Source organism: Mus musculus, chromosome 7, assembly GCF_000001635.26.
Source record: "Mus musculus strain C57BL/6J chromosome 7, GRCm38.p6 C57BL/6J".
Taxonomy (NCBI): Eukaryota; Metazoa; Chordata; class Mammalia; order Rodentia; family Muridae; genus Mus; species Mus musculus.
In genome coordinates this window covers 100,459,356-100,471,478 of record NC_000073.6, presented here as the reverse complement: position 1 = coordinate 100,471,478, position 12,123 = coordinate 100,459,356, and the positions used below count along the sequence as shown (strand labels likewise).

Sequence of the window (12,123 nt, the reverse complement as noted above, 5' to 3'; positions counted from 1 at the left end):
CACTGGGAGAGACTGGTAAATAACAAATTGGGCATGTCGTCTGTGTCTCAGACCTTCACCTTGTCTGCAGCCCGTGCCCTCCTGTGGCCCTGTTCTCACTTGACTCCTTCAGGTTATTTACAGGATCAGGATTTGGCAGTGATCTTCTTCACCCTAGGCTTTACCCCTTAGGCTTGGAACCTAGAGGTTTCTTACCCCGAGGGACGTGGAACTCCAGGTACTGGAAGCTCTGTTCTGGCCGAGGGCAAGGCCTGGGGCAAGGGGAGCCCCTGGCTAGGGACTGGGCAGGTTTGCAAGGTGACACTCAAGGAGCAGAGATCTGAGGGGCAGGTTTGGCTGAAGGTTCATGGCCCTTATGGGAGGCTGGAGTGCTCTGCGTTCTGGGTAGCCAGTGAGCTTGCCTCTAATTCACCCCGGTGCTTAGGAAGAGTGGGAAGGGCTGACATTTCTCAAGCTTCCATTATGTGCCAAATGCCAGCGAAGCATTTTCAGAAATGTCCCATTTGATCTTCACAGCGACCATACGAAGCCAGAGTCTACGTGTCTGTGCCTTCCAGATGAGGCCAGAGCCACAGTCTCAGCCAGGCTGGACACTGATATGGTCCAGAACATTCTCTGGTTCTCTTTGCAGCTGTCCATGACCTGGTCTATACCATTCTCTGGGCTTTACCCCAGTACGGGTTTCTTCCAGAAATCCCTCCCTGGATTTAGCAGCCTGAGACCGCCCGAATTCAGGGCGTTTACTGCCTGTATCCTGCTTTGGTCTGAGTCCTTATCTCTGGGGTATGTCTTCGGTCCTGATGCACTTTGTACCGATACAGAAGCAATGCATCCGACTTCCATGGTGTTGAGTGTAATTGTGGGAGGGGCATCATAGAGTTGTGAGGATTTAGAGAAATGACACACAGGGTGACAAGCAGGGCCCTCAGGTAGCTCCTTTCAGCCTCACTACCAGCTGGCACTGGACATCTATGTCCCTTCAGAGTTATCCTCAGAGGGCTTTGTCTATGGTAGCTGCCCAAGTGGCTGTGCTCTGACAGAAGTGCCCTCCTGAGTCACACCGGGGACCAGATCCTAGTTGGACTTTCACTGTGCTGAGCAAGATTTAAAGGGCCATCAGAGGAAAAGACAAACCAAGCAAGCAAGCAAAAGCCCAAACCACCAGAAGTGGAACACTAGCATCCCTCTAACATGGGTCAATCTGACACTTGGAAGAACTAGCAAGTCTCATGGCGACTCATGTTGCAGGTGGTGGAGTGATGGCTGTATCCTTCTTTCTGCAACACCTTTTCCCAGTGACCAACCCAAAAAACACTTGTACACAAATACAAATGCCAGACTTTTATTAAAAACAAAGGCAAGAGCAATGAATTTCAGAGCTGAGTAGAAACAAACATTATGTTAAAAACATGGTTAAATTTCAGACAACCGAATACAGTTTTAAAGGAGGCAATTCCCCTGTTCTATTGATTAATACATCATAAAAATAATTTATATCTATAAAATACCTCATTCCCAAACAAACAAGCTGGACAGGGCTCTGGAATTTTCTCAGCTATGTACATACTTATTCCATGTTTCTTCCAATATTTATGGCAAAAATAGCCTGTCCTATTTAAGCAGAAGGTGGGCTCTGGTCAGCAGTAGGCTGTGTCAAGGACACTGGTTTCTCTGCTCAGAGAGGCCTCCTTAGGCCCCACAGTCAGAAGATGGGTGGGACACTTGGGTGCTTGAGTCTCACTTCCAGCAGTCACCTCATTACAGAAGGAAGCTGAGGTCCTGGTAGGCAGCTGCTAGGTGGTTTGGGACACTCCTCTGGTCTTAGCTGATTAGGTCTCAAGATACCCATGGAATAGGGTGATGCTAGTGGCCTGAGGATGCTGAGGGAAACAGGCCTGTTGTCTCTTGCAAGCTTTACAGAGCTGAGAGGCTGGCTGGTAGCCACGTCCCTCAGGTTTCCTCAGTCTTTTTGGAATACTGGGAAGAAAATATCCGTGCAATCCTGCGAGTCTCTTCCTCAGGAAGGTTGGGAGGGATGGAGTAAGGTCTGGGGCGACAAGGCCTCTGGGCAAGGGCTCCCCTGGTGGCTTCACTCTTGTCCTGGAGAGAAGGAAGTCATCTAGATTAGTCCTGAGGATACAGCATTGCAGAGGTGAGTCTGGTCCTTGGGCTAACATTTTCTCTAGGTCCCTGGTTTGCAAATACCTCATACACCCTGTCTTGTGGAACCCTGGCCATGACATCACAAGGTCAGGTGCACTTAGTTAGTTCAAGGTCGTGCAGCTCTGAGTGGCAGAGCTGAGGCAGGTGGAAATCCCACTTGAGCAGCTACCATAGACAAAGCCGTGTGCTCAGCCACTTTCCCCTTTTTGGTATCTTGTCAGGTTCCTGTGCTGAAGGGCTCAGATCTACATAGCAAAGTTGCCTGGTGGGCTGAGAATGAGGCCCCTAGGAAAGAGATGGAGGCCAGGCAGGAAGAGCCAGTGCAGAAAGAAACGGAGGCTGTCCCCACAGGCCGGTAGATCTTTCTTGTTCCCATGCTGACGGACCCTACTACACTGCTCCACCTCTCCAGCTTGTACCCCGTGAGCCTGCTAACAAGAAAGGTCAGGCCTGGCTAGAGAGGCTCAGGATGAGCACACTTAGAAATCCCATTATTCCTTTCTATAGAACAATACACGTCAACAGGAGGCAGAAATGACAGCAGATCCTGGCTTCACAGCTCAGAGTAAAACAGGCAAGACACAGTGACCTACCAAAAGAATGGGGTAAGGGGAATGAGCTTGTGTCCTCTCTGCTGCTTGGGTGCTAGTTTCCTAACCATGGCCAAGGGGGCTGGGCAAATAGTCAGGACTATCCCTGTCAGTCCAGATCTCTAAGCACTGAGGGGGAGGTGGGCAAGCCGAGCAGGCCCTTAGGCAAGCCTTCCTGGTGGCCAAGAATAAGCAGTGTCAAGCTAGGATGCTTGGCAGAGCCTGGAGGTACAGCTCTGTGTTCTGGGGAGGTCTAGGCTAACAGGAAGGGTGTTGTTTTTGGTTCACAGTTCTTCCTTCTAAAGTAACACCTCAGGCCAGGGGAGGGCCAAGAGGCCAGTGTCCATATTGCCCTCTGCTCCAGACCAGGCACTTCTGAGGGCATGAACTAGAGCTTCAATACACAACCCCGGGCAGGCCAGGTCAAGACGAGGGCTCGGATGCTATGAGACCAGTGAATGGGTAGGACTGGGTCATGAAGATCTGGTTTAGATCAGGTTGGAAGGAGACTGCCTCTGCAGTAAATGCCTCATTCATTCCACTAGAACCAATGGTAGTGGTCTACTGTGGATATACCCTTTGGGTTCTCTGAGAGACTTTTAAGCTTCTGTGTGCCTCATCTCAAGATCCTGAGATCTTTGGTGTTTAGAGGATACTTGTCCCATTCGGTGCTCTGGCTGTAGCTATAGACAGATCTTTTGGGTCACTAGTTGTGGCTTACATTTTCTTTAATCCTCTGCTACAGTAAAAGGGAACTAAGAGGCTAAGCCAGATGGAAACAGGTCTTGACCATTATTTATGAGTTAGGGCCTCACTATGTACCTCTGATCAGAGGCACTGGTCTTTAATCATTTGTCAAGTCCTAAAACCAGACCTTTCTTTCCATATCTGTTAGAGGTTATGTCTCTACTCTGGAGACTTACACAATTCTGCTCAGTTCATGAAATGACCACCAGACTACTGCTGGTGGCTCATCAAGGCTCCTATAAGTTTAGGATCTATTCCCTCTGATCAGTTCACGTGGACAATAGACAGACATGGTTCCTGTCTTCATAGAGGACTCAAGATAGAAGGGGAGGTGAACACGGACCCACCCAGCAGTCAGAGATGAGGCTTGGAGCTTGGGAACATGGGGGAAAGAAGCCATTAGCAATAGCTGAAATGGGCCAGGCAGGCTTCAGTGAGTGCTGGGAGCTAAGATAGCTGAGGTTCACTGGAGCTGGGGTGGGAGTGAGGCCGCCAAAAGGAGGAAGGGCACACACAGCCTATAGCTGCCATGGGGTCCTGTCATCCTTGGAGCTGAGGCTAGTGTGGCTGATTCAGCCAACCTTCCAGTACCCACACCCAGACCCGGGGGACCTTATCTGTATAGCCCAGGCCTAGAGCCCAGGGCAGAGAGGGTGGAGATACGTATGCTTAGTAGTACCTGTTGACTTTAAAGGGGTTGAGCAAACGTCTTGATTAGTAAGTGCTAAAGAGTCTCTTTATCAGAGTTGCTACAGCACATACCCCTGAAGGTCTGGGCAGCGGACGGTGTCTAAGGAGGGACATACACCCACATGCACTGGCCACTCCTCTCCATGCTGCACAGCATCACAAAGCAAGCGCCCAGCAGCCCAGCATGCACTTTGCAGGAGCCGCCCTCCCCTCCTCCCACAGGCAAGTGGATCATCAGACCTTAGGGATTCTTTAGGGTCTGGACAGAGGGGCCATCCATGGATGGAATCCCTGGAAGGGAACTTCAAGGAGGGACTAGAGAGAAACACGAAGATGGAGTCTGAACACTATGTGAAGGGAGAGGATGCCAAATGGAGGCTTGGCCTGAGCTAAGGTGTGGAGAGGGGATTTCTCAGGTGCAGAGAGCAGTCGCCAGGGTGGACGGACTGAGGAGAGGAGCTCTAGAGTAACAGCCATAGAAAAGGGAGCTGTGTGAACACCACCACCCACTCACGCAAACAAGCAAACAACAAACAACAAACCACAAAGCAGTCGGGGGAAGTCTCACCTGTTCCTCTTTAACCTCAACGAGCTGACCTGTAAAAGTTCATGTGTGCGTGTGTGTGTGTGTGTGTGTGTGTGTGTGTGTGTGTGTGTGAGAGAGAGAGAGACAGAGACAGAGACAGAGACACTGACTGACTTTGTACAGGTCCCGTGGTGTGGTTTCTTCAGAGGTGCTATTTGCTCTGCAGTGTGGTCTAATCTCAGTTCAGAGCCTCTTCATTACACCTCTAGATTTACTTCATCAGAGGCTATGTGCTTGTGGGGAGTGGTGGGTACAGGTGACTGTCTCTAGTCTTCTGTAAGCTTCTCCAGTCCTTTCTCAGTGGACATGTAGTGAGATGAATGGAAGGAATACTGGTTTGTGGTATAGATGACCCATTTCACTTATTTATAAGTAAGATGGTTTCTGTTAGTGGGTCTCAGTGATCACTGCCAAGCAGAGTTAGTAAACTCTGGTTTTCTTTCTCTGGTTTACTATGAAACTCAAACTTCAGATCTCATGGAGGCAAATGACAGGTACATCGGGCAAAACACAGGAGCTCTGCTGGAGCTAGGGGTGACCCTGGCTAGACACCAGAGCAAAACAAAGCTTTTATTCTTATCTTAGGTCCTGAGCAGAACTAGGGTTTGGCAGCTCCCCAAGGGAGCTTAGGGCTTGGCTAGGCAAGTGCTCACAACCACCCACAAGACCCCAAGTGATCCTCTAGATTGGGCTCATGGCTGAAGCTCTGCTCTTTTCCAGAGCAGTGCCCTTAAGTGAGAAACAACCCTGGAGAGATAAAACTGAAAGCAAACAGCTGCCCTGCCCGGTGAGGCTGCCTGGACGGCTGCCTCAGAGGTTGTGTGAGGGCTCTACACAGCTGCCACTGGGCTCAACTTTCACCCCCTTGGCTGGCTGCCTTTCTCTGGGGCGGCTCCCACTATCCACTCCTAAGGTAGCAACAAGGACTTCCCAGACACTGAAGACAGCAGAGAACTCAGCAGCCACAGCTATGAGTCGGGGGAAGTGGGGACAGGACACTCAGACCAGAGTCCCAGCCCTGGGCAGAAGATTGAAATTTAACCAAGCCAGTTACAGCATGGCTGGCCCCCCCCAGCTCCCTTCCCATCCCTGTTAGCACTCTCCCCATGGGGCTCTTCTACCTAAGTATTCCCTCTGTGCCTTACCACCTGGCACTTCTGTCCTTCTGAGAAGCCGTTTCTAACAGGGCCAGCCCACAGGGTTCCTGTTTACACTGTCACTGGTCCCCAGTTTCCACAATGAAGAGCCCAGGAGAGCCAGACAGACTCCTTAGCACGCTAACCAGTGCTGACTAGTGGGAAGTTTCCAAAGTCCAGACTCCATAGAGTCAGTGCCTGGCAGAGTTCCTGGACCCTGCTGCACACCAGCCTGCTCAGGTCTTGACAGGCATAGCACATGCCGGCAGGTCTACAGACCTTACCTGGGAGGTAAACACTAACTTGCGGTTTGGGTCAGGCTAGGTACCAACTAGTTCTGCCTTCTTTCCAACTCCTGTATATTCTCACCCAGGTTACTCATCTTCTTTCAAAAGTTTCAGGTAGCCTTTAGCAGAACCTTCCTGTGACCTTTAGGTCTTTTCTTGAATTCTGCAGAGTGCTAGGGACTTGGTGGTTCAAAGAAAATGAAACAGGTCAGGATCTTTGTTAACAGGAGGAGCAAAGCCATAAGGCCAGAGCCACAGTCATGAGGGCCCTGGGCTTCAGGAAGTTCCCTTGGACCTGTCTCCCTTCTGGTATGATCTGGTGAAGCTCTGCTGGCAGCTATGCAAAGGCCATAGTTCCAGTCAGATGCAGGGAAAGACAGAACCACTGGCCCCTTACCCAGGGAGCTTGCGTTCCACAGCAGAGGCAGCTCTTCAGAACAGACCAGATCGGAGCGTGCCTGTTAAGAGGCCACCCATGCTGGAGCCCTTCACCCATGTTCCTCTAAGTACCCACAGTAAAATTCATGGCTCACCAGATTGGACTTTGGTGGTATCCAAGCTTTGGTCTGTTATAGTATACCTATCTGGGGTGAATAGATATGTGTTCTGTCTCCTCAGGAAACGTTTTGTTATACACAATAAAATGGGATCTACAAATGGAGATTCAAGGCTGGACTTCTCCCTCCCTTCCCCTCTCCCTCTAAGCTGAGCATTGCCTGGAACAATATTGAGAAATCACGTGTTTCCGTCAGGTAGGCAGTCCTGTCACCAAATCCCAGCTCGCACCTGCTTCAGCGCACTTCCCAGGCCCCACACCTGCTCTGGACCCAGGCCTCTCTGACCCAGGGGCTGACCTGCTCCTCTGAAGTAGCATCTCCACCTTCAGCCCTCTGGAAGCCTTTCCTTCCCTGGGGCAGAGAGCACTGGAGCCTTAAAGATGTCAGGTTCAGTTCCCAGCGCTCACCCGGTAGCTCATAGCACGTGTGATTCCAGTTGTAAGGGATCAAATCCCCCCTTCTGACCTCCATGGGCACCAGGCACACATGTGGTGCACACACACACATGCAGGCAAAACATTCATATATCTTAAAAAGTAAGAAAGCCTTCCCTTGACTTCAAGAGTTGTCCCAGCCAGTCCTATTTCTGTTCCAGTCTTGCAGCCATTATCATAAAATCCTTAATTACATAAGACTTTGTGACTTCATCACATACCAGTGGATCTATGTAAGTAAATAAGGCAGCACAATAAAAACAAACTGAACCCACACGCGGGCCTAAGAGTGCCGGTGCTGTCAGTCTTGTTAATGATCTGCATGCTCGTACCTGCCCTTCTCACCCCCACGACTGAGAACACTGTAGCTACGTCTATCAGAAGCCAAGACGGACCTTAAAGGTGGCTGAAGAATAAAGGCCGGTAACACCCAGGACAACGATAATGGAGACATCACCTTGATTTTTTTTCCCCCAGGATCTCAAAGGCCATCCTGAACTTTTGACTCTCCTGTCTCGGCCTTGAAGTACTTAAGATTACAGGCAGGCACTACCACGTTCAGTTTCTCTGGTGCTGGGGCTAAGGTACCCTAGCAGGACATCTCTAAAATGCTAAAACTCAAGTTGGCTTTTATTCTATAGCCAGTGAAAATCAGTTTAAAAATGAAGGTGACATCAAGCACCTGGGAGCTGTAAAGCAGAGGGGCCTGGATCCTAGCAGGTCCCCAGCCATGGAAGCACTAAGGAAGCCCTCAGGCCCGGGGACTGCCCCAGCAAGAGCCCGGATGAGAGAGAAAGAAGCGCACAAGAAGAGCAAGTACTCGGGAAAATATCTAAGACCACTCTTTGCTAAAATTCTTCAAAGCAAGGCCACTGTGTGTGTGTACATGGTTTGGTTCATCTGTCTGTGTGCCAGAGGCCGATGCAGGGAGGCTCTGCCTTATCTGTTCAGCCAGAGCTGTTCCCCGAGCTCGCATTTTTGTTTGGTTGGCCTGTGACCTCCTAGGATCCCTTCCTTCTACGTGGTGCGGAGGATCTCAACTCAGGTCAGGCTTGTCACAGGCCCTTTTCCATGGAGGCCATTTTTAAGACTTTCAGAGACTTTAAAGTTTGATGTGATTCTGTAATTTTCATAAATCTAAAGTAAATGTAAGACACTCAAAGTTCTGATAACCCATGGAAAATTATTTCAGTGCTTTAAAATTTTAATTTGAAAAAAAAAAATGTTTCTCTGAACTTTGGATGCCTGTCACTAGTGTCAAACTGTACACAGAGCTGTTAAAAAACGGTGGTGTTTATTTGGGACTAAGCAGGAAGCACTGTAGTGTGAATACGTGTGCCAAGGGAACCACGGCACCCAGAGTGGCTTTCCCATAATGGCAGTGCCACTAGCAATTCCATAAGTTCAGGCTGGACACTGACCTGGGAACGAGAAGGATTGCTAGTGGATAAACAAGTGTAAAGTCGGCATTCCTCGGAAATGTGGGAAGTGGGCTTCTGTCAGGAAAAGCCATTCCTTTTCCTTATGTGCCCCTATAGCCTCCAACTCCCAGGCTTTGGGCATCTAGTTCCCTATTAACACACACCTGTAACACATATCAAAGTCACCCCCCCCCCACAGCTCCCGGGCTCTTCTGCATAGCAGTACCCCTTTGCCCCCCGCTATTCCAGCTTCCATGCTTCCTCCCTTTGCAAACCTCTTTAAAACTGGCAAGCCTTTCCTTGTCTTTGCTATTCTAGTCTCTGTCCCACAAGAGATAGCCTTGGCAGTCTGAGTAAATATGTCTATCCACAGAGTGGTCTTATTTGTGGTCTCACTGTACCCTTGCTCACAGGGAGCATCTAAAGGCAACAAAGAAGACATATTCATTCAAAACAATCCTGGCTCCAAGGACTAATAACAAAAGGGTGTCTGTCTAAGGACTAACGTTAAGGGTGGACCCAGTCCAGTGCTGACTGGACAGTGCTGGGCAGATATCCTCACACAAGTCTGTGTGAGGCTGCACTTCAAGGTATCCATTTGTGGGAGTTCTTGATAACAGGTGCTCATGCGCAAATTCCCCTTCTTTAAAAATTTCTACTTTATCATTAACATTGCCGGAGCAAGACATGGCAACTCCACTTTGGTAAGTTTCACACTAGTGCTTAACCACACAGGCAATCTAACCAGCACCAGCAGGCTTCCAGCCAAAATCTGTCTCCTGGGGTTTCTTGGCCTGGAACCTCCCAGTGCTGAAACTGGGAAAACTGTGATGACACTGGCTCTCCTAACTGGGACCCAGACTGAAGTCCTAAGGACAGAAGTGGCCCCAAGGGCAGCTGTGCTATGGGCAAGCCAAGGAAAGGCAAGAACTGCATAAAGCTCATCTTCCTGAAACGCAGGGTGCCCTTTAAGGGAAGGGAGATTTTCATCTCTTCCTTTTCCCATCCCACACTGTGTCTAGAAAAGACCAAGACAGTCTGTCCCTGGGGGAGGAACCACGTCACAAAGGCACAAATACAGAAACAGGAACATCGTTTTGGCTGGCAGTTTTGTCTCAGTGGCTTATGGAACTCTTCCTGAGGAGCATGACTCGCTGACCCTTCACCCACTTGGCTGGCCCAGAGGGTGGCAGGGCGATGGACTCAACTGTGCCTACTTAATTCTCACCCTCACCCGTTAACCACCCATTATTAGCTCGGCATTACTTAGAACAAAACTGAGACTCAGTAAGGTCAAGCCACAGGCCTAAGATCCTTTGCTTACTCACTAGCAGGCCCAGTGTTTAGTTCCATGGATGCTGTATTTCAAGCTCATGCTCAGTGCCCGGGCACAGCCCCCAAAGCCTAGTGCAAATGTCTTAGCCATGTGTGTGCCCTGTCAGAAGAGGTAAGAGGACAGAGGTGAAGCAGAGGCGGAATAAGACCACGACAGGATCCCTGAGGGAGCAGCATCTCTGCCTCTGGAAGCAATCTAGGGAGACAGGTAGGACCTCAGATCAAACTATCCTCCAAACATGTTTTGGAAACACACTGGGGAGGCTGGAGAGGGGGTTAGAAAGCCAGTGAATGGTTCAGACGTCTCAAGGCTTCTCTTGAGAACCATCAGAAGGCCCAGGGCAGGAGTTTTATGACACCTGGAGGCCCAGTCTCATAAGTAAAGCAAAGCAAAACAACACACACACACACACACACACACACACACACACACACACACACACACACACACACACACACGAGTGAGCGAACTCTTAACTCCCTGAGGGTCTTCATGTGTAGATACACTAATGCCTTGAGGATGTGAACAGGAAGCTCTGAGCCTCAGTTGCTCTGAGCCTGCATAGTTGTGGTTTCAAAATTGTGTTTCCCCAAAAGTCTCATGTGCTGGAGGTTGGAGTCCCTTGCTGGTAGCACGATTTTGGTAGATTCTGAAAGTTTCAGGAGGAGGGGCCTGGCTTGAGGGAGTAAATGAGCCTTGGGTTACATTCAGCTCACTGGTCCTTCCCTGTTTACCTGTTTCTGACTGCTGTAAGGTGGGCAGCTTCCAACACATCTGTGCAGCCAAGGACTACGGACTCTACAGACTACAATCTCTGAAGTAAGCCTTTTCCCCTTTAAGCTGCTTCTGTCTGGTAGCCTGCCACAGCGCCAACTCAGACATACCCATTTACTGTATGGAGACAATCACCTGGCTATCCCATCCAGTTGCTCGGAGTTAAAACAGTCTGTGTACGGTACTTAGAATAATGTCTAAGTGAAGGAAGCATTGAACAGGAGCAATCAACAGTGAACAGCAAACACATTTTGTTTATAATCTATATTTGTCTCTGAAAAAAGGTTTTGAGAGCTCTGAGACGCCCGCTCTGTCACCTACACACCAGTCCCCGGCTCCTTTCTCTACACTAGTGATGCTCTCTTTCATTTAAACGTGGCACTCTACATATTTGTTCTAAATTAGGTCATGCCTTCCCCAGAGGGCATCCAATGAGGTAAAGCATTCAAGTGACCCTGAGGACATGGCAATGTAGCCTGGGGTAGGGTCACCAGTATGGCTGGAACTTGAACAGCTAGCTCCTTCTCTCTTTAAAGAAGGATGAGCTCGCATAGTCATGGTCCCCTAGGGATGCACCTCTTATCTGTGGTGTCCTCTGCTGTGGGTCCCTGCTTGCTTGGCTGTGGACTCTTGCTCCTATGCTTCTGTGTTGCTTTCCCTTCCATGCCAGTCTTAGCTGACAAGGCTCTGGCTGTCCTCATGTTGTCCGGGCTCCTTGCCCAGTGAGGGACCCACAGGATATTTTCCAGGCAAGCATAAAGGGTAACCACTAGAGCATCTTCTCCAGGGATTGCCCAGAGCAGCCTTTGTGCTGCATGCTTTTAGGGAAGAGATGCTGATGTACGAAGGAGACCAGTGGCTGCTCTTACCTGGTCAGTTGTGGCTGCTGGTGGCAAACCTGGAGAGTGTGAGATCATGCGGAGAGAGGCCTCCAGTTGTTGGGGAGGCAAAAAGAAGTTGGGCACCACAACAGGTTCTGGGCTGCAATGGTAGTTAAGGAATAAAATACCTAGAAGTCTACTCTCCTACCAGACCAACACCCCAGGGACCACAGTCATACCATCTGTGTCTCCCTCATCCTACTTCCCACATCCATGAATCCCTGGCACAAGTGGTTCCTCCTGGTTCCTCCCTCACTGGAAGACCCTGCCCACTTCTAACCCATCTTTCCTCCTTCCTTTCCCTCTCTTTCTTTAGTCTCTACTGTAATGAGTTCAACATCCCAACCTCCTCCAGGAAGACTTTTCCTATCTTAGTCACACGGTCCCCCTTTCTTTAATTCTGAAAGTAGTCTGTGACACAGGAGAATGTTCAATTATTAAAACATTTTTTTCAAATTATCATTTTCTGTGTATGGGTGTTTTCTCTGTATGTATGTCTGGGTAGCACATGAATGCCTGGT

General features: G+C 49.6%; 1 protein-coding gene and 1 long non-coding RNA gene across 8 annotated transcripts in view; one reads left to right on the top strand and one right to left on the bottom strand.

Annotated features, from left to right (window-relative positions):
• Window positions 1-1,319: 1,319 nt before the first annotated feature.
• The window catches only part of C2cd3 (C2 calcium-dependent domain containing 3), a 97,931-nt gene continuing 87,127 nt past the window's right edge, over window positions 1,320-12,123 (bottom strand). For 6 of the 7 annotated variants that reach the window (XR_003946487.1, XM_030242645.1, XM_011241827.3 and 3 more), the window contains 2 exons: window positions 11,591-11,702; window positions 1,327-2,100 (listed from right to left, as the gene is read on the bottom strand). Coding sequence is in view for 6 of the 7 variants with exons in the window: in XM_030242645.1 (XP_030098505.1) it covers window positions 1,951-2,100; window positions 11,591-11,702 (262 nt within the window). In the remaining variant the exon portion in view is untranslated. Of the gene's footprint in view, window positions 2,101-11,590; window positions 11,703-12,123 lie in introns of all 7 variants that reach the window. The other variant, NM_001017985.3, reaches the window with a different exon arrangement.
• Gm10603 lies at window positions 2,099-12,061 on the top strand. Its single transcript, XR_001778233.2, has 2 exons — window positions 2,099-6,951; window positions 7,668-12,061. It is a non-coding gene; the product is annotated as a predicted gene 10603 (long non-coding RNA).